At 45.2% G+C, this 17868-nt stretch overlaps 2 protein-coding genes across 3 annotated transcripts; both read right to left on the bottom strand.

Moving 5' to 3' along the window:
* Positions 1 to 382: 382 nt before the first annotated feature.
* On the bottom strand, positions 383 to 6693 carry LOC106607291 (probable ATP-dependent RNA helicase DHX58). 2 transcript variants are annotated; one of them, XM_014204107.2, is made up of 12 exons: positions 6541 to 6693; positions 6158 to 6375; positions 5740 to 5944; positions 5202 to 5392; positions 4955 to 5068; positions 4731 to 4863; positions 4386 to 4571; positions 4000 to 4250; positions 3564 to 3875; positions 3127 to 3317; positions 2898 to 2988; positions 383 to 1868 (listed from the first exon to the last, which is right to left on the bottom strand). In XM_014204107.2, exons 2-12 carry the CDS (start codon positions 6332 to 6334, stop codon positions 1683 to 1685), a joined length of 2037 nt encoding a protein of 678 aa, XP_014059582.1. In that variant the 5' UTR covers positions 6335 to 6375; positions 6541 to 6693; the 3' UTR covers positions 383 to 1682. The 2 variants fall into 2 exon arrangements, with proteins under 2 accessions (XP_014059582.1, XP_045576542.1); XM_045720586.1 differs by having other exon boundaries at positions 6478 to 6647.
* A 496-nt stretch (positions 6694 to 7189) lies between these two features.
* LOC106607290 (K(lysine) acetyltransferase 2A) lies at positions 7190 to 17597 on the bottom strand. Its single transcript, XM_014204106.2, has 18 exons — positions 17293 to 17597; positions 16855 to 16981; positions 13771 to 13916; positions 13562 to 13651; positions 13279 to 13460; positions 12890 to 13081; positions 12627 to 12733; positions 12360 to 12470; positions 12053 to 12189; positions 11674 to 11882; positions 11433 to 11559; positions 11151 to 11261; positions 10921 to 11064; positions 10631 to 10745; positions 10513 to 10549; positions 10318 to 10381; positions 9747 to 9831; positions 7190 to 9512 (listed from the first exon to the last, which is right to left on the bottom strand). The coding sequence occupies exons 1-18, from the start codon at positions 17515 to 17517 to the stop codon at positions 9319 to 9321; spliced, it is 2403 nt and encodes an 800-aa protein (XP_014059581.1). The 5' UTR covers positions 17518 to 17597; the 3' UTR covers positions 7190 to 9318.
* Positions 17598 to 17868: the final 271 nt, after the last annotated feature.

The raw sequence follows: 17868 nt of genomic DNA, 5'->3' as shown, positions 1-17868 counted from the left end.
TCTCTCCCCACACTAAACTAAATATCTCTCCCCCATACTAAACAAAATATCTCTCCCCATACTAAACTAAATATCTCTCCCCACACTAAACTAAATATCTCTCCCCATACTAAACAAAATATCTCTCCCCATACTAAACTAAATATCTCTCCCCATACTAAACTAAATATCTCTCCCCATACTAAACTAAATATCTCTCCCCATACTAAACTAAATATCTCTCCCCATACTAAACTAAAGGGCACGGATTAGGGAAGGAGGGAATCTAAAACCATGAGCTCCCTCTACTGCAGGTATGGAAGTAGAAGTTGGAAGGCTAAGATCGCCATCTTGTGGAAGAGTTTATGAAGACAGCAATGAAGGCGAAATCTATATACTTCTATTAGTTATTTACTATTCTTTTATTTTTCATTTATAACATTCAATGTAGACATGTTCAGACAAATAATGCCAAATTATATATCAAGAATTAAAAAAAATATTACAGTAGATCATTTCATTCGTTTTAGGCAAGGAAATGTACACCCCTTGTGAATACACATTAAAATAGTACACCTGTGGAATATATTGAAATCCCAATTTAAATATTTTTCATACATGATCAAGTAGTATCAAGTATCAAAGAGTATCAGGCGAGGGGCATACGTTTCAGGTTCAATCTAAAACAAAGACAGTACAGATTCACAGGTAATAACATTCATTACAAAATATGGACCATGCTGATACTACTTTGCTAAAAATAGAAAAACAGATAATTTGAGTTCATGTTAGAACAGGGGTGCTAAGTTCATATGTTTTTGCGTGCTTGGCTGCGTTGGAGCAGAAGAAATCCAGGAGAGAGAGAGGGAGGGAAAGAGGGGAGAGAGGACCTTGGGCATAAACAAAGCTGACGTGCTAATTCTAACCCTGACCATTGTGTAACATGCTTTAGCACGCTGCAGCGTCACACTGCCTATAGCAGTGTGGAGGCCTGGCAAGACATGTTTTAAGATTTAACAGAGACAACCATACCCAAGGCACTGCATCTCTCCCCCTGTAAAACTAAATGCACGCTCTTCAACCGATTGCTGCCCACCCGTCCAGCATCACTACTCTGGACGGTTCGGACTTAGAATATGTGGACAACTACAAATACCTAGGTGTCTGATTAGACTGTAAACTCTCCTTCCAGACTCACATTAAGCATCTCCAATCCTAAATTAAATCTAGAATCGGCTTCCTATTTCGCAACAAATCCTTCACTCATGCTGCCAAACATACCCTCGTAAAACTGACTATCCTACCGATCCTTGACTTCGGCGATGTCATTTACAAAATAGCCTCCAACACTCTACTCAGAAAATTGGATGTAGTCTATCACAGTGCCATCAGTTTGTTTACTCCATGTGTAACTCTGTGTTGTTGTTTGTGTCGCACTGCTTTGCTTTATCTTGGCCAGGTCGCAGTTGTAAATGAGAACTTGTTCTCAACTAGCCTACCTGGTTAAATAAAGGTGAAATAAAATAAAAAATAGGACTATGACACAAGTCAGGATCATGCATAAGTAGCTCAATGGTAGTCTAGACTAAGCAACACAGACTGACAGAGAAAGGAAGAAAAGATTAGTGGAAAGGTGAAAACAGTACGAGGTAGAAACACCATGAAAACCCCAGTTCTAGTCCTTCTTCCAGTGTAATAGCGTATCAATCGAACATGTTAGGGAATCTGTTATGACAGTACGTGCTGAAGTTAAACTCCTCCACTGTAAACTCAATGTTCTTCCACTTGTTGGCTAATTTTCTTCCCTCCGGAGTCTCCATGGCAAAGTTCTCGATGGCCAGAATGGGCAGCAGGGCAATCTCCTTATATACCATTTCCCTTCCCCATTGCTGTTCAGATATAAATACATAAACAAATATACTGATGTAGATTTACATATATAAGCATATTAAAAGACAACAGAATAATCCTAGTACCATAAGATAAACGGAATGGCTGCTGATCCAACTTTTCCTGGACCTTTCTTCCCAGGGGCTAAAGGTTCCGAAGTTTCTGCGCATGTGCAAGATTCTGTACTTACGTACAGTCTCTGTTCTAATCGTATAGAACAGGCTACTCTGGCGAATGGTGCTCGTTTCATAAAGGGAGATCAAAGCTGAATCAATGTCTGCAAGATCACATTATGATAGTATTGTACATAACAGAACTGAATATACACAGTGTACAAAACATTAGGAACACCTTCCTAATATTGAGTTGCACCCCTTTTGCCCTCAGAACAGCCTCAATTCGTCGGGGCATGGACTCTACAAGGTGTCGAAAGGGTTCCACAGGGATGCTGGCCCATGTTGACTCCAATGCTTCCCACAGTTATGTGAAGTTGGCTGAATGTCCTTTGGGTGGTGGATCATTCTTGATACACACAGGAAACTGTTGCGTGAAAAACCCAGCAGCGTTGCAGTTCTTTACACACACAAACTGGTGCGCCTGGCACTTAGTACCATACCCTCTTCAAAGGCACTGAAATCTTTTGTTTTTCCCATTCACCTCTGAATGGCACACACTCAAGGCTTAAAAATCCTTCTTTAACATGTCTCCTCCCTTTCATCTACATTGATTGAAGTCGATTTAATGAATGACATCAATAAGGGATCGTAACTGTCACCTGAATTCCCCTGGTCAGTCGATGTCATGGAAAGAGCAGGTGTTCATAATGTTTTGTACACTCAGTGTAATAGCATAACCTTACTGTAAGACAAAAAACACCACCTCAGGTTTTAGGATGATTGTGCGAATGGCTGCATTTTTCTCTCATGTGGCCACAACCTCAACAGCGCACGCCACTAGGCAAAATATATGCCTACGGATCCGCAGTCTCGGCTTAAAATAAAAAGCTAGAGATTAAAAGTCAACCTCACCCTGCCACAGGCCGCACAGCTGATCACACGGCCTGGCTCCCAGTCCTCAAAAGTCTTCAGCGGGGTCTGCCCACTGGTCTTATAGTACCTCCTGAAAACAAACACACATGTTAACTCCTCACACACACTGGTGGAAAACCACTTCAAACACGTGCTCTTTTAGCCTTACAATGTGGACCAATAAGTCTTGTGACAGTATCAGGACAGACATTAGAGAAACACAACTTACTCAAAGTCCGGGTTGATGTTGACATGGTGTGCGTTTTCAATGACTTTAATGTCATTGCCGAAGGCCACGAGCACAAAACAGCCTCGACACGAGAGCTGAACCGTAGCAGCACTGAAACGACTCTTCTTCTTGATCTTCAACTGTTCTGCCAACTGCCTGGTCAACAAGGCTTCTGTCTGGAGATCAGTGATCTAATAGGGGAGGCAGAGAGAGAAGAAATCAAGTGAAAACAAGATTAGATAATGAGGAATGGGCGTGCGCAACTCAAAAGTTTACAGTAACAAAAATCATTTGGGTGCCGGGTTCAAAAGGCATATACCGGAAAAAAGGAAAGTGAGTGAGTATAGGTCTGTCCTTTTTTCCAAAGAGAATAGAGACATGCAGGTGTAGAACATAGAGAAAGATACCAGCCTCACCACCATGAGGAATCGCCTTACCTTCATTTGGAACTCCCTGGGCTCCATCCTCTGCACTTCGCCGATGGCCCTGCCAGTCAAGTCCTCCAGACATTCATTGAGGAGTTCCCGACGCACCTCCCGCCCCCCCGCCTGGGCCACCACAGAGTAAACGCTGTCACTCGCCCGAGCCCGGCCACTGGCCTGCTGTTGTGCGATCTCATTGGTCAGCAGCCCATAGCGCACCACCAGGTTGCATTCTGGGATGTCCAGGCCCTCCTCGGCTACGCTGGTGGAGATCAGGAGGTTGAGGGAGCCCAGGCGGAAGTTACGGATTGTGTCCTTCTGCTCATTCTATAAGCGCACCCACAGAAACACACAAACAGAGGGCAGTTGTTGGTATAACAGAGGTCTTGGCACTTTCCAACCCACCTTGCTATACCTCCAAAAGTAATGACTGTGTTTAATGTCAAGTTACCTGGGTCATGTAATTGATGCCATTGCCAGCGCCAGTCAGAATGGCTGCCCTGATACCAGCACGCTGCAGTGCTGGGTTGTTGGACACCCAGTCATACAAGCAGTGGGTGCTTTTACGGGTCTTGGAGAACAGGATGCCTCTGGAGTGTTCACCCTGGTCAAACTGCTCCAGCAGGGTGTTCTGAAGCTTCCCCATCTTAGGGTTTTCAAACCGGGCATCGCCTGCCAGTTTCTCCAGCTCCGCCTCATTCTCTGTTGAGGAACAGAACACTGAATATCAATGTTCAGAAGTTGAACTTCCTATACCCTTAAAATTCCAGAGAATCACACGCATACAGTATGTGAGAAAGTCAGAGAGATTGTTCCAAGGGAATTGCAGGTTCTCACCCTGGTAGAGCCCAAGCAGGAAGAAGTCGGTTCCATTCGTGGCGGTGGAGCTCTTGGTACTATAGTAGGACTCAAGGACCCTAAAGGCATCCACCATGCGCACAGTGTCGTTGATGAGCAGGGCGTCGTTGTACTGACGCAGGTGGAGAGCACACTGGGCCAGCAGTCTGTTCCTGTCTGTTACACCTACACCAGGAAACACACATCCAAAATAGGTTTTAATACGGTATTCAAAACTATGGCATTGACTGAGGAAGGTTCCTTATGTGATTTGGTGCATGAAAATAGTTCCTATGCTTAGGTTCTATAACGTGGTATTAATTCATATTAAGAGGATGATTTTACCCTTCTTCTCCAGAATCACCACGTCTGCCTCGTACTCCTGCGTGCCAAACTCCCTGACAGGAAAGTCAGGCCCTAAGGCCATGAAGTCATGGATAAACTGCATCATGAACTTCAGGTGATCCCCAAATGGGTCCTGAGAAAAAACAACAGGAGTTTGTTGAATTCAAATCAATACAGCTCTCAAGTTCAAAGGCTCTATGTTTACAGAACAGAATTGAACTCACCTGAGGTCTTCTGTCAACGATGTCAAACCTTTTCCTGGGTCTAGGGACCTTTTTCTTCAGCTCAGGGGCGTACACTTTGGACGACACGATCACTGAGTCCAGGTTGGCACAAATCTGAAGGCCATAAATAACGAAATGAGCTAAATGTAAAGGGTTAGATGAGGGACATTGTTCGTTTTTTTAACTCAGGATGAAAGTTGGGCGGAATAAATAGCATGTAAAGACCACCGGAGAGAGAGAAACTGACCTGCAGTACATGCTCCACAGCTCCTTTGATGCTCTTGGCTCCCCCTGTCCCAGGAGAGGCAGTGAGGCCCAGGATCTGCGGCAGCGGCCTCTCCCCCTTCAGCTTCTGTGCCACGTAGCGCCCCATGATCTTATTGTAGACACCCTCCTTATGAGTGTGGTGGCACTCATCAATGATCAGCAGAGTGAACTCTATGGTTGGGAGAAAGGAACACAATGGTATTGTGAACTCAATGGAATCCAATGGTTTTACTGTATAATATTTCAACATATGGTTTAAACCTACGATATGGACCAGTCTTTAAGGTGTGTTAGCTTAGGTTCCAGGGCTTTACCGTGTCAGGTATAGATACTCTTTATCATGACGTGTCTGTCAATTGGGATTGATACCAAGGGCTACTGGTGCACAGTGGAACAAAGCCTGGGAGCCATCTTGCAACAACCTCACTTCTAAATAATCAGTAACAAGTAGTGTGTGCTACACACCTCACAGCAATACCATGATTCAATATGTGGAAAGCAGCAGAGTAGCCACTCACGTGAGAGCTCAACATGTTTTCCCTCCTCCTGGTTGGTCAGGGCATTCTCCAGTATCTGTGCTGTACAGATGACCAGGTCAGAGTTCTTGACCTCGCAGCCAAAGAAGTCCTTCTGGTCACAGTCCCCACTGATAGACACCAGGCTATAGTCCTGACCCAGGTAGGGTTTGAATTCTTTGTTGTAGTGTTGGTCAACCAAATGAACCTGGAAAACGTAACGTCAACAACAGTTAGCTATGGTTTCCCCGGGAATAGCGGAACCTTTATTTTCTGGTTTTGTATAGAATTAACAACGCACCAATACTAAAAAGGTCAGACTACCTAGATACAATTACACAGATGGGTCAGTTACCTGGCCAGTTACTGCTAAGTTATCTGCTAAATAGGCCCACAGCTCTAGTAACCCCTCCCTACCTACCTTGTTGACCAGCACAGCCACCTTAGCTCCAGGGTTATTCTCCAGATGTTTTTTGGCCACATACACAGCAGCTCGTGTCTTTCCTCCTCCGGTGGGCAGCCAGATGATGACGTTCTCCCCCCGGAGAGCCCTCTGAACCACCTCCTCCTGGTACTCATACAGCCCAAAGTCTGCCATCCTAACGGTCTATTGGTCCACACACACACAACTCCTTGTCCCTAGAAATAAAAACACTCAGACTAAAGGCAGTGCACCACAAGGCTATTTTTAAACTGAAATGCAATACACACTGCAAATGTCCCTACAGTACTACAACTTACTACGACTACTATCTGTGGCAGTCAGCTATAGATGAAGTCAAGCCATTTTCAAATTCAGCTCACCAAGTGTTTCTGAAGCAGCTCTATGTTTTGGATCAGCAGCAGACAATGTCCATGGTCCGTTGTGGCTAGGTTCTGAGTACAGAGGGGTTTTCCCTGATAAAGATCCACCCCACTGACACCCAAACAGAAAACGAAACCAAAAGCACTTCTGTCTCATGTGAAGAGGGGGTCCCATTCAAGGGAGTTCTTGAGGGCCAACAAAGTATGTCTAAGTAAAAGAAGTGACACAAGGATGTGAATTATAGGAAGATTAGAAGAGTTGCAGGGATATCAATACGCGTAAGGAGCCGTATCAGTTATGAAATCTACCAAACTGCAGATGTGTTAATCTAGTGGTATTGTACTGAGAGGGACTGGTATGTCTGTAACTATCTGCAGTCCAGGAGAAATCTGTTGCAGATTTCTGTCAGCCCGACAAAGCACTCAGAGCCCTTAATGGGCCCCATTCTTACCAGCTGTGACATCAGGAAAACGAAACTGCAAGTCACCATGAGAAACACCAGCACAGCATGTCTGAATGGCATTTAAACAGCCTGAATAAACCTTATGGTCACACCTACTAAACAACACTGCATGGTTACTGGAACATAAAAAAAACATGTGTATACTGTAACTAGTTGCCATCTTATAAGATAATAATACGCAGAAATATTTTACTATAAAAACTTTATTTTCATGAACGGTATTACAGTAAAGAGCTCTTCAAACCATATAACTAAAAGAAACTGTAGCATTCTTAATATTTTAACATTGCACTCACACAGTATTTTCTGAATCTTAATGCAGCATACATAGGTAGATTGCGAGATACATAACTGACAACCCTGAATAAAGAAACATTGACATCACTTTAGTTGCTCAAAGCTAGTCCTGATTCAAGTACAAACACACACACAACAGTTCAGTGGAATACTCAGCCACCCAGCACAGACCAGTCATTTCCCCCAAAACGTTTGACAAAATAGCAGAGAACCAAAGGCATCTCAAGAGGCAGACGATGAGACACCGACCATGACCAAGAAGTGGGTTTGTGTGAATAGCCGTGGCCATCTCAGTAAAAACAGAGCAGAAATGGATGCAGATTATAGTTCTCCACCATGCAATACTGCTTGTGAGAATGGAGTGAACACCAAACCGGACACTTGTTTTTTGTGTGTTTGTCAGCCATTATCATATTAACACAATGCATATCCACCATAGAAGAGACAGAACCAGCAGGGGAGGGTAAGTGCTGTGCAACACCTACATACTGTATTGACAGGGCTCTATGGCCTTTCAGAGAAATACTGACAAACCGAACGGTCATGTTTACCACTGTGGTTGGATCCTGTGCTTCCATCAACAACAGGTTATTTCTAGGACGAACAGAAACCTAAAAAAAAGGGTAGCCAGTAACCCTCAAGAGTAGTCTCCCTAGGCAGCCGGGTTGGCTCCCACGTTAACAATGCTCCTGCTGTTGCCCTTGGTCTGGGACTCCAGAGACTACCCTCAGATCAGACAACACCATTAAAACAACAATGACACACTACTACGCCATCTCTGATATTTCCCCAAGAAAAACAACCATGTTTGAGATCAGTGACATGGCCATACTGGCCCAGAAGAGAATGGGAAAACAGTATTGACGACTACTCTAACATTAGGCCTAAGTATCTTCAAATGTGGCGGTAGGTTTTCATTATACTGTTCAGGTGAAATAATAAATCAATTAAAAGTTCAACATACAGTAGTTGTCGGGAAATTATTCGAGGGCAACCATGAAGATGAAACGTATTGGAAAGTTGGACGTTTTGCTACCGACCAATCACATGATGGCAAATCCAACATAATGCGTTGTCAGACAGGGATATCTATGGTCACGCTTCAGGCTGACTACATTTCAGTTGTTGTATTAGCGTGTCCTGTTACATGATGTGGTTCAATTATTGTTAAATACCTATCCGGGCCTTGTGAGGTCTGGCAGGCGTCTGCGATGTAGTCAGCCTGGAACGCGGACATTATCTGTGACTGCAACCGGACTTTGACAATGCGAGTCTGAACATGTCTCGGCTTCTAACTCAAGGGCACATTGTATTTCTACCCTCCAAGTCTACTGGCCTCTTTTCAAGTGTATGTCAGAACAGGAAGGCAACAACGGCGTAGGTCCACCCCCCTACTCACGTTTCCACGTCAGTACCAAAAATACAACTCCCATTTGGAGGAGCTGTGAGTGTCAATGTCTAAGCGGGCATTCTTTTATCCGATTGAGAAACAATTCTGTGAAAATGCCATCCTATAATTTGAACGTAACCTATGTGGAAAGTTTGACATGATCTGCTGTGGGACCAGTCGTTTTGGTACAGGAATACGTTACAGCTCCTTCTATGAGTCACTTGGAAAGAATGAAACCAGAATGAGACAGCAACACGCAGAGAGATTCTATACTACAGAGGGTAGTGAGACTAACAAACAGTGAGAGATTGATGGAGAGTCATTTCGACACATTAACAAACTTAACTCGCCCATAGAGCCATTCCAATTACCTCCACAATTTTGTTGTTATACTCCACAGTTCCCTTCAACCACCAGTAATATAAACATGCATAAACACACACTGCCATTAATAAAGGCTTCATAAAAGAAAAGACGAGGGAAAAAAGGTTGGAATATGGCTAGCAATGGCCCCCCTGACTATGTCATCACAAGTGTGTGTGGTGTGTGTGAGCGAGTGTCCACGAACGCTCCTTCCTGCTGTTCCGCAGTGGGGCCGTTGTGCACGGTGACATATTGACCCTAGCTTCACTTCTCGATCAAGCCCCCTTCCTTCAGCTTAAAGTAGAAGAACTTCTCCAGTGTGTTGGCACACTTGCAGTACTCGCTGTCCGGGGGGTTGTATTCACGGCAGTTGGTAATGACGCGCTGCAGGTCTGCTATGAACAGCTTCTTGGTCACATAGTATCTGTTCTTCAGCCTCTCCGTCATGGTCTTCAGATCTACAGGAAGGAGGGAGAGAGGAGAGGGGGACACGTAGGTCATATGTGAAATATTCCTTCAGCGGGGTTTACGGACATATCCAGACGGACTTACAATTAAAAGCGCATCCGGTTGGTGAAACATGGAATGCTTTTTTTCTATTTTAATATCAAAATGAGTTCAAAGAGGTAGATAATTGTCATGGCTGGGACATATAAACAGGCCAGGGAATAATGAGCGGATGATATACTCACCAATGGGGAAGCGTATGATCTCGTAGTAGTCTGGAGCCTCAGTCTTTTTCACAGGCTCCATGAAGGGCCAGGCGTCAGGGTGAGTCTGGGAGAGGAACACAACCACACAGTTGTTATGACTTTCAGTCTGAATCCCAAATGGTCCCCTATTCCCAACTGAGTGTACTACTTTCGATCAGGGACGTTATTTTTTTTTACCCCCTTTTACTCCCCAATTTGTCAGAGGAAACACCATACACCTGGCGACCGTGTCGGCGTGCACTGCGCCCGGCCCGCCACACGACTTGCTAGAGCGCGATGGGACAAGGACATCCCGGGCCGGCCAACCCCTCCCCTAACCCGGACGACGCTGGGCCAATTGTGCGCCGCCTCATGGGTCTCCCGGTTCGCGGCCGGCTGCGACACAGCTTGGAATCGAACCAGGATCTGTAGTGACACAGACCGCTGCGCCACTCGGGAGGCCTTTGATCAGCGATTATATAGGGAATAGGTTGCCATTTGGGACGCAGACTCTGTCTGACCACTCCTAAGGTTGAACAATGGGTTGTATCGGTGCGTGTCAGTGTTTTACCTTGACCTGGGCCAGGAGATTCTTCAGCATGTTGTACAACACGTCAGGGTCTTTCAACTCCTTCCTACAAGACAGGATAGGTAATAATATATGAATTCAACGACAGATGAGTGTGATTGTAAAGGCTGCCAGTTGTTTTATGACAATACTGCACATCATTTATTTATTTCCTGATAGACCAAACATTCAGCTTACACTTTCTCCTTTGCACTGGGCTTCCAGCCTGACTCCCCTAGGGAGAAAAAAATTATTAAAACATGACAAGACATTACTAGTCTATACCCTGAACAAGGTACTAAAAGGACCCACTTACTGATGCCAGGGATGCTCTCCACGGGGATCTGCCGTACCCCCTCTTTGAAGCAGGTGAGTCCTGGGTATACCTTTCTGATCTGGCTCTGCTTCCTCTCAATCAGCTTCTTAATGATCTGACCAGTCATGGAAACACAGGGACATGTTGACCAAAACACACCAACATGGACATTAACACTGTCCTTTCATCAACAGATGGAGAAAGGTCCAGAGATGCATAACCGTCCACTGACATTCACCTCAACCTGTGTGCCCCACAATGTGAGGACTTCCTACAGACAGTCCTCTCACCTCTTTCTGCCTCTTGATGATATGAGAGAGCTCTGTGTAGGGGATTCTGGGATTTAGCTCACACTCCATGAGAGTAGCCCCCTCGTAGTCCTTGATGTAACCAAGGTAACGACTCTTAGTCACTTTGATGTCTTTGGAAAAACCCTGCAATGGCAAAAAGAGCCAGAGGAGAGAGGTCAAAGGAGAGGTGAGGAAAAGAGGGAGGTGCATGCTATCATCCTATACCATACCTGCTTCTTGAAGTAGCCAATGGCGTACTCATCAGCGTAGGTGAGGAAGTACAGGATGCTGTGCTTGATGTGGTACTCCTTTAGGTGGTTCATCAGGTGAGTACCGTAGCCCTGAAACCACAATGGAAAACAATCAGGGGAAAATGTTGGGCTCTTAGTCCAACATACATTCAAACCCTGACAGATACCGTTAGTACAATACCAAGACATTAAGTCCAACTTACCCAGATGACTGATTTCAGTATTTTTGCTGTTGTATGTAAAGGAGAGGTGTGTCCATACCTTGACTTGCTCGTTGGATGTGACGGCACAGAAGACGATCTCAGTGAAGCCCTGGGTGGGGAACATCCTGAAACAGATCCCCCCGATGACACGGCCATCTTTGATTAGGGCCAGCGTCTTGTGCTTCCTGGACAGAGAATGGTCCAAGAGAGTGGGGAGAAAGGGTCACAAAAAGTTTATTTCAAGAGGCTTCACTGAAGACGGGGTACAGGTGAGAGAAACAGTTCAAATATCTACGTACGGGTCAAACACTAGGCGTGTGATGTACTCTTTGGGCATGCGAGGCAGCTGGTGGGAGAAGACGTTCTGCAAGCCCACCAGCCACATCAGAATCTTCTTGTTGGACTTCTGGGAAAGAGAGTTCCCTATGACATGGAACTCTATGATGCCCCGCCTCTCCTCTAACCTGGCTGTCTCATCACGAGCAGCATTGGCAGACAGCAGACTCGTCTAGCAGAGAGTGACAGTGATGATCAACACCGTCAATTATTATATTCATTCTAACAAACATCCAGTTTCCATACTTAGAGGTTTCGACTAGATAAAACATATCCGCAGTCAACATAAATTTCCATGTTGCACTGGCAACATGATGCGTCTCAGTCTTGGGAAGCGCTCACCTCTGGGCCCAACATGGCAGCCGGGTCAGTGATGGTCATCATCACCTCGTTAACCAACTCCATCGGGATGTCTCCCATTACTCTGATCCTCTTAGCGTCCTCCAGGGTCAGAACTTCTGGAAGCTTCCTCTTCTCTCCTGAGGAGAGACGGTATAAAACATGACTATAACCACCATTAACTTAGATGCTGTTTATGTGCGAGGCCATCCCACAGAGGCATGGGAAATAAAAGCTCCCAACGTCAGCTATTACTTCACACCCGGTACAAAGCAAAAGTTAGCTGGGCGGGGTCGCCAGAGTTACTGACCTGTCATGGGCTCGGCCACGCCAGAGTCCAGCCCCAGACTGCCTAGCGAAGAGCCACTGTTCATGCCCTTAGAGAAGGAGGGCGAACCCGACACTGCAGCAGGGCTGATCACTGCCAGGATCAGAAACACAGGACAATGACCAAAACCAGACAGAATTATTGAAAATGGAGAGCGGGAAATCATACATTACATGTTGTACAACCTATAAGTGCCTTTATGGATCTTATGAGAACCACTTATTTAGTTGGAGCTTAGGGGCCCCTCACCTAACTGGTGACCCAGCTGGCCCCCCTCTGAGGCAGGCATGGTGAAGTCAGCTTCCCAGATGGGAGAGTTATCCCCATAGATCTCCTCCTCTAGCATAGACAGAAACCTGGGACACAAACCCTTTGTTACAAGCCACAGATACACAGCGTCCATCTCACTCACTCCAGAATATTGGTTCGATTGTAACTCGAGGGAGAAACCACAATAAGTATCAACTTTGATTCCCGAGCGGATTACTACGGATTGGTTGCACACCACGTACTTGGGAAAGTGTGTGAGGATGAGTGTGCGTTTCTCTGGTAGGAGCTTGTCCTTCTCCACTCGGAACTTCTCCAGGAGCTGGCGGCGCGTCACGGTGAAGATTGACTTGAGCAGACTGCGGCCAAACACCTGTGTGGTCTCGTAGCGCGGCAGGCTGTCGTTACTCTGGGGGACATGGCAGTAGCATAGCCACCTGGGAAACAAGACAGATTACATTACAGTAGTTGTGAGTCACTCTTGACGGGAACAAAAAGAGCAGAATGCAATGAGACTTTTACATTAACAGAAAATAAACAAGATGCAATACAACAATATCAAAAAAGCAAGATGCAATACGCTGCAATTAAAAAAAAATATATGTTTCCCACAACACATGGCTCACACACACACCTGGTGTAGTCCACTTTGTAGGCTGTGCCATCATCCTTCTGGGACCGCTGGCGGAACTGCGTGGGAGTCTCCAGCTTCCAGTAGTTCAGACACAGGAGGAACATCTTGGAGAGCTCAAACATCGTCTGCCTCTCTCTGGGTGCCAGGTGGCTGAATTTGTACTGAACGAAGTTCAACACTCCCTGAGGAACAAAATAAAACAAACGTGTACAAAATGTATTTTACTGTTGGGGAAGAAGGAAAGAACAGCTTGAGAAACAGGTAGGAAGGAGACTGTTACTACCTGCTCAATGTTGGGCTTCTGAAAGGGGGGACTCCCCAATGATCCCTCCACTATCGGCTGACTCATCTGCAAGATGCATTTTCTCAGCAGCTGGGGGGGGGGATAGAGACGAACAGAGAGAGGGTCAAGATGTGCTAAGCCAGAAAAGTAGAGGTCATGGCCATCTACACTTGTCTGTCTGGTTGGAATGGAGGGAAGTGATTTCATACCTTGAAGAGGTAGAAGTAGACCTGCTTGGTGTCAGTGTCCTCCTCCTTGTGCACAGACATAAAGAGGTTCTCCACATCCACCACCATGCCCAGCAGCCTGTTGATCTCCTCCTCTGACACGTTCTCCAGGTGGGACACATGGGCCGCTGCACAGGAGGGGTTCAATAACAGATCAGCATCTTAAAGCGTCAATCAGCAGTTGAAACAATGACAAAGGACCCCCCCACCACTGTTTCGGTAAAAAGTTGAGGAATGAGGCTGGAGAAATGTAACTATCGTAATCGCTCCTCTTTCACCCCAGCTGCTAAACTAACCCTGATTCAGTGTACCATCCTAACCAAGCAAGATGTAATTTATAGATCGGCAGGTAAAGGTGCTCTCGAGCGGCTAGATGTTCTTTACCATTTGGCCATCAGATTTGCCACCAAAGCTCCTTATAGGACACATCACTGCACTCTATACTCCTCTGTAAACTGGTCATCTCTGTATACCTGTCGCAAGACCCACTGGTTGATGCTTATTTATAAAACTCTCTTAGGCCTCACTCCCCCTATCTGAGATATCTACTGCAGCCGTCATCCTTCACATACAACACCCGTTCTGCCAGTCACATTCTGTTAAAGGTCCCCAAAGCGCACACAAATCCCTGGGTCGCTCGTCTTTTCAGTTCACTGCAGCTAGTGACTGGAACGAGCTGCAACAAAACACTCAAACTGGACAGTTTTATCTGAATCTCTTCATTCAAAGACTCAATCATGGACACTCTTGCTGACAGTTGTGGCTGCTTTGCGTGATGTATTGTTGTCTACCTTCTTGCCCTTTGTGCTGTTGTCTGTGCCCAATAATGTTTGTACCCTGTTTTGTGCTGCTACCATGTTGTGCTGCTGCCATGTTGTTGTCATGTGTTGCTGCCATGCTATGTTGTTGTCTAGGTCTCTCTTTATGTAGTGTTGTCTCTCTTGTTGTAATGTGTGTTTTGTACTTTATTTTAATTTAATTTATTTTTAATCCCCATCCCAGCAGGAGTCCTTTTGGTAGGCCATCACCGTAAATAAGAATTTGTTCTTAGCTGACTTGCCTAGTTAAATAAAGGTTAAATAAATAAACATAAAATACAAAACAAGCTTATATTTTGGGTTCTGATGGGGTACGACTGTTTAACTAAGCTCATTGAGCATTTATAAGTTATAGTCTTCAAGAATCAATAGGTACATATTATTAATTTAAGTACTTCGAAAGCCAAGTTAACAAACAGATCACCGACCATTTCGAATCCCACCGTACCTTCTCCGCTATGCAATCTGGCTTCCGAGCTGGTCATGGGTGCACCTCAGCCATGCTCAAGGTCCTAAACGATATCATAACTGCAATCGATATGAGACAATACTGTGCAGCTGTATTCATCGACCTGGCCAAGGCTTTCGACTCTGTCAATCACCACATTCTTATCGGCAGACTCAACAGCCTTGGTTTCTCAAATGACTGCCTCGCCTGGTTCACCAACTACTTCTCAGACAGAGTTTAGTGTGTCAAATCGGAGGGCCTGCTCTTTTCTCTGTATACATCAATGATGTCACTCTTGCTGCTGGTGAGTCTCTGATCCACCTCTACGCAGACGACACCAATCTGTACACTTCTGGCCCTTCTTTGGACACTGTGTTAACTAACCTCCAGACGAGCTTCACTGCCATACAACTCTCCTTCCGTGGCCTCCAACTGCTCTTAAATGCAAGTAAAACTAAATGCATGCTCTTCAACCGATCGCTGCCTGCACCTGCCCGCCCGTCCAGCATCACTACTCTGAACGGTTCTGACTTAGAATATGTGGACAACTACAAATACCTAGGTGTCTGGCTAGACTGTGAACTCTCCTTCCAGACTCATATTAAGCATCTCCAATCCAAAATTAAATCTAGAATCGGCTTCCTATTTCGAAACAAAGCATCCTTCACTCATGCTGCCAAACATACCGTCGTAAAACTGACTATCCTGCCGATCCTTGACTTCAGCCATGTCATTTACAAAATAACCTCCAACACTCTACTCAATAACTTGGATGCAGTCTATCACAGTGCCATCCGTTTTGTCACCAAAGCCCCATATTGTTGGCTGGCCCTCGCTTCATATTCGTCGCCAAACCCACTGGCTCCAGGTCATCTAGAAGTCTTTGCTAGGTAAAGCCCCGTCTTATCTCAGCTCACTGGTCACCATAGCAGCATCCACTCGTAGCACGCGCTCCAGCAGGTATATTTCACTGGTCACCCCCAAAGCAAATTCCTCCTCTGGCCGCCTTTCCTTCCAGTTCTCTGCTGCCAATGACTGGAACGAATTGCAAAAATCACTGAAGCTGGAGACTCATATATCCCTCACTAACTTTAAGCACCAGCTGTCAGAGCAGCTCACAGATCACTGCACCTGTACATAGCCCATCTGTAAATAGCCCATCCAACTACCTCATCCACATACTGTTTTTTTTTTTTTTCAAAAATGTTTGCTCCTTTGCACCCCAGTATCTATTTTAATTTTTTTGAACCCCAGTATCTCCACTTGCACATTCATCTTCTGCACATCTATCACTCCAGTGTTTAATTGCTAAATTGTAATTATTTCACCACTGTGGCCTATTTATTGTCTTACCTCCCTGATCTTACCTCATTTGCACACACTGTACATAGACTTTTTCTATTGTATGCTTGTTTATTCCATGTGTAACTCTGTGTTGTTGTTTGTGTCGCACTGCTTTGCTTTAACTTGGCCAGGTCTCAGTTGTAAATGAGAACTTGTTCTCAACTAGCCTACCTGGTGAAATAAAAAATATAATTCAATTTATAAGTACACAAATGGACGTAGCAACTGCTGATTGCCCCTTTAAAGGGGGGATAGCTAAGTATTTTTACTACTTTACTACTCACTCAATAATGAGATGAGACTAAAACCTACATTGTGCAATTCATATTATAATTATTGCTATTATGGAATAGCATACAGATTCTATATCTATGATATGTATTGATGACATTAGGTTCAGTGTGATCATGAAGCGTATCTATCTTCAAACGAGTGTTGAGTCATAAGGCAGCCTACCCAGGGCATGCCCACAGCTGCGGCAGGACTCGCTAAGGCTGGCCGCTTGTTGCTGTAAATCCATACTTCGGGTGGCAGTCGGCGGTTGTGGGTTCTTCCAGCCATTGCACTTGCATGTGTCACTAGCCTAAAGAAAAGAGTAAAGTAAATCAGAAGCCCCACACTAGCATCATAAAACAGATTCATGCTAGTTGGCTCTCTAGCTAGCAAAGTTGGTTAACCTCGCTGTTGCTAACTATATTCTTGACAGTAACGTTAGCTACGCCATAACCATTTATGAAGGATATTATTGCATGTTAGAAACCAAATGGTGTTTTGTTTCTGTTTGTTGAGACTGTTATACAAGTAGGGGAAATGGCTAGTTAGCTAGTCACTGTTTTGGTGAAGTTGGCAAGCTAGCTAGCCTAGCCATATAGCTAACGTTAGCTAGCTAGCTACCTTGCAAGCGGAGAAGACGCCGAGTTTCTCGAGCTTTTTCGCCCGTGGAAAAGCTCTGACTTGGGCTTTTTTCTGACTCGCCCGCTGTTGTTGGCTAAGACCTGGTCTGACTGGGTCACTGTTCCCCGATCCAGATCCCACCGCAGCAGCGTTAGACCCAGCAGTCCCACCAGACTGAGCTTGATGTAGCCGGGGTTGCAAGGCCTGTGCCGCCGGGTCCGACATATCAAAACACACGCTTCACTGCTGCTTGTTCCACTCAACTGGTACGTATGCACATCATTGGTTCCACTCCACCCCTGCTTGGGTCGCTCACCTCTCCCCTCGCCCTGGATTTGAAGAAAGGCAGTATGGGTACTGTAGTCTGTGGCCCCTGCAGTTTGCCTAAAGTATTGAAAGTAGCCGGAGTAGTCAAAGTTTGCAAAAAAAACATACAAACGCATTTACATTGAAAAATACGTTATTACACTGTTGAATTAGGTACACTATTTATTGACCAACATTGAGTATAAATCCAACTTGAACGATCCAGTAGAGGTCAGTAGAGCACACTAACTTTAACTTCAATGAGGACTG

This window comes from Salmo salar, chromosome ssa06 (genome assembly GCF_905237065.1).
Source record: "Salmo salar chromosome ssa06, Ssal_v3.1, whole genome shotgun sequence".
Classification (NCBI taxonomy): Eukaryota; Metazoa; Chordata; class Actinopteri; order Salmoniformes; family Salmonidae; genus Salmo; species Salmo salar.
This window is presented reverse-complemented; position numbering and strand designations above follow the sequence as displayed.

What these genes read in the sequence shown, in the direction of transcription:
- LOC106607291 (XM_014204107.2), bottom strand. Translation starts at nt 6,334, where the DNA reads ATGGCAGACTTTGGGCTGTATGAGTACCAGGAGGAGGTGGTTCAGAGG. An exon ending in CTGTGGAGCATGTACTGCAG is followed by an intron (nt 5,069 to 5,201) that starts GTCAGTTTCTCT and finishes TATGGCCTTCAG; the next exon opens with ATTTGTGCCAACCTGGACTC. An exon ending in AACATCAACCCGGACTTTGA is followed by an intron (nt 2,989 to 3,126) that starts GTAAGTTGTGTT and finishes GTTTGTTTTCAG; the next exon opens with GAGGTACTATAAGACCAGTG.
- LOC106607290 (XM_014204106.2), bottom strand. Translation starts at nt 17,517, where the DNA reads ATGTCGGACCCGGCGGCACAGGCCTTGCAACCCCGGCTACATCAAGCT. An exon ending in TCTACTTCTACCTCTTCAAG is followed by an intron (nt 13,652 to 13,770) that starts GTATGAAATCAC and finishes CCCCCCCCCCAG; the next exon opens with CTGCTGAGAAAATGCATCTT. An exon ending in CTGCCATGTTGGGCCCAGAG is followed by an intron (nt 11,883 to 12,052) that starts GTGAGCGCTTCC and finishes ACTCTCTGCTAG; the next exon opens with ACGAGTCTGCTGTCTGCCAA.